Here is a 1,514-nt window from a genome sequence, read left to right as displayed (position 1 = left end):
GTGCTAATGATCCATTGTTGTTGATCCACTCTGAGAAGGTGCTATTTAAGAGACTGAGCTGGATACAGCACCTCAGACTGAGGAAGTCTCTCGGATGAGAGACGAAACGTTTCTATATTTTTTTGCTTTGTTTTGTTTGATTGAATGTCCAGAGGACCAGATTGAACTTTTTTGGATTTTTCTACCTGGATTATTGAGCATGCATCAGGAAACTGTTGGAGCAACTATTAGAAAATGGAAGAAGCTAAACATGACTGTCAATCTCCCTCGGACTGGGGCTCCATGCAAGATCTCACCTCGTGGCGTATCAGTGATCCTAAGAAAGGTGAGGAATCAGCCCAGAACTACACGAGAGGAGCTGGTCAATGACCTGAAGAGAGCTGGCACCACTGTTTCCATGGTTACTGTGGGTAATACACTAAGACGTCATAGTTTAAAATCATGCATGGAACAGAAGGTTCCCCTGCTTAAATCAGCGCACGTCCAGGCCCGTCTTAAGTTTGACCATGACCATTTGGATGATCCAGAGGAGTCATGGGAGAAAGTTCTGTGGTCAGGTGAGACCAAGATAGAGCTTTTTGGTCTTAATTCCACTCGTCATGTTTGGAGGACGAAGAATGATGAGTACCATCCCAAAACAGCATCCCTACTGTGAAGCATGGGGGTGGATGCATCATGCTTTGGGGTGTTTTTCTGCACATGGGACAGGACGACTGCACTGTATTAAGGAGAGGATGAGCCGGGCCATGTGTTGAGAGATTTTGGGGAACAACCTCCTTCCCTCGGTTAGAGTCCTCCTTCTTTAGTGGGACATATATCTGTGCATCATCTGCGTAACAATGAAAGGAGACCCCATGTTTTCTAACAACGTAGTCGAGAGGGAGCAGGTACAGCGTGAAGAGGACATAAAAGAGGATAATAAAATGTATAATTTTTGTTCCAGGTGAAAGTTATGTGCTACTTTGTGTTGGTCTATCAAATAAAATCTCTGTAATAATCGTGAACTTTGTGATTGTAATGTGACAAATGTGGAAATGTTTGTGGTATGAAGACTAAATAGTTGTAGTTTTATTGTTTCTGCTAATCTTCTGTAAGGACGCAAACATCAAGCCTCTTTGCTCACAAATGCTGTTATTGGTTAGTAAGCTTCTTCTCCTGCCTCTGCTTCTATCCCATCTTGTTCCAGACCAAGCTCTTGACACAGTACATTCTGAACCTGGGAAAATACGACCAGAACTACGACATCAGAGACCGGACGCGCTTCATACGACAGCTGATTGTGCCCAATGAGAAGAGCGGCGCACTCAGCAAGTACGCCCGACGCATCTTACTGGCCGCTAAACCTGCTCCGGTTCTCGAGTCTGTTTTCAAAGGTACTTAAGCTGTTTGTAGAACTCTCATCTATCAAAGGTACTTCAGCTGTTTGTAGTACTCTCATCTATGAAAGGTACTTCAGCTGTTTGTAGAACTCTCATCTATCAAAGGTACTTCAGCTGTTTGTAGTACTCTCATCT

The 1,514-nt window shown here is 43.9% G+C and overlaps 1 protein-coding gene across 1 annotated transcript in view; it reads left to right on the top strand.

Annotated features, from left to right (window-relative positions):
* Positions 1 to 1,514, top strand: part of ap3b1a (adaptor related protein complex 3 subunit beta 1a) — a gene marked incomplete at its 3' end in the record, with an annotated part of 88,526 nt that overhangs the window by 36,542 nt on the left and 50,470 nt on the right. The window contains 1 exon segment of the mRNA XM_037692178.1: positions 1,187 to 1,373. Within this exon segment, the coding sequence (XP_037548106.1) occupies positions 1,187 to 1,373 (187 nt within the window).

The sequence above is a fragment of the Nematolebias whitei genome, chromosome 18 (assembly GCF_014905685.2).
Source record: "Nematolebias whitei isolate Nwh7 chromosome 18, NemWhi1, whole genome shotgun sequence".
NCBI lineage: Eukaryota > Metazoa > Chordata > Actinopteri > Cyprinodontiformes > Rivulidae > Nematolebias > Nematolebias whitei.
This window is presented reverse-complemented; position numbering and strand designations above follow the sequence as displayed.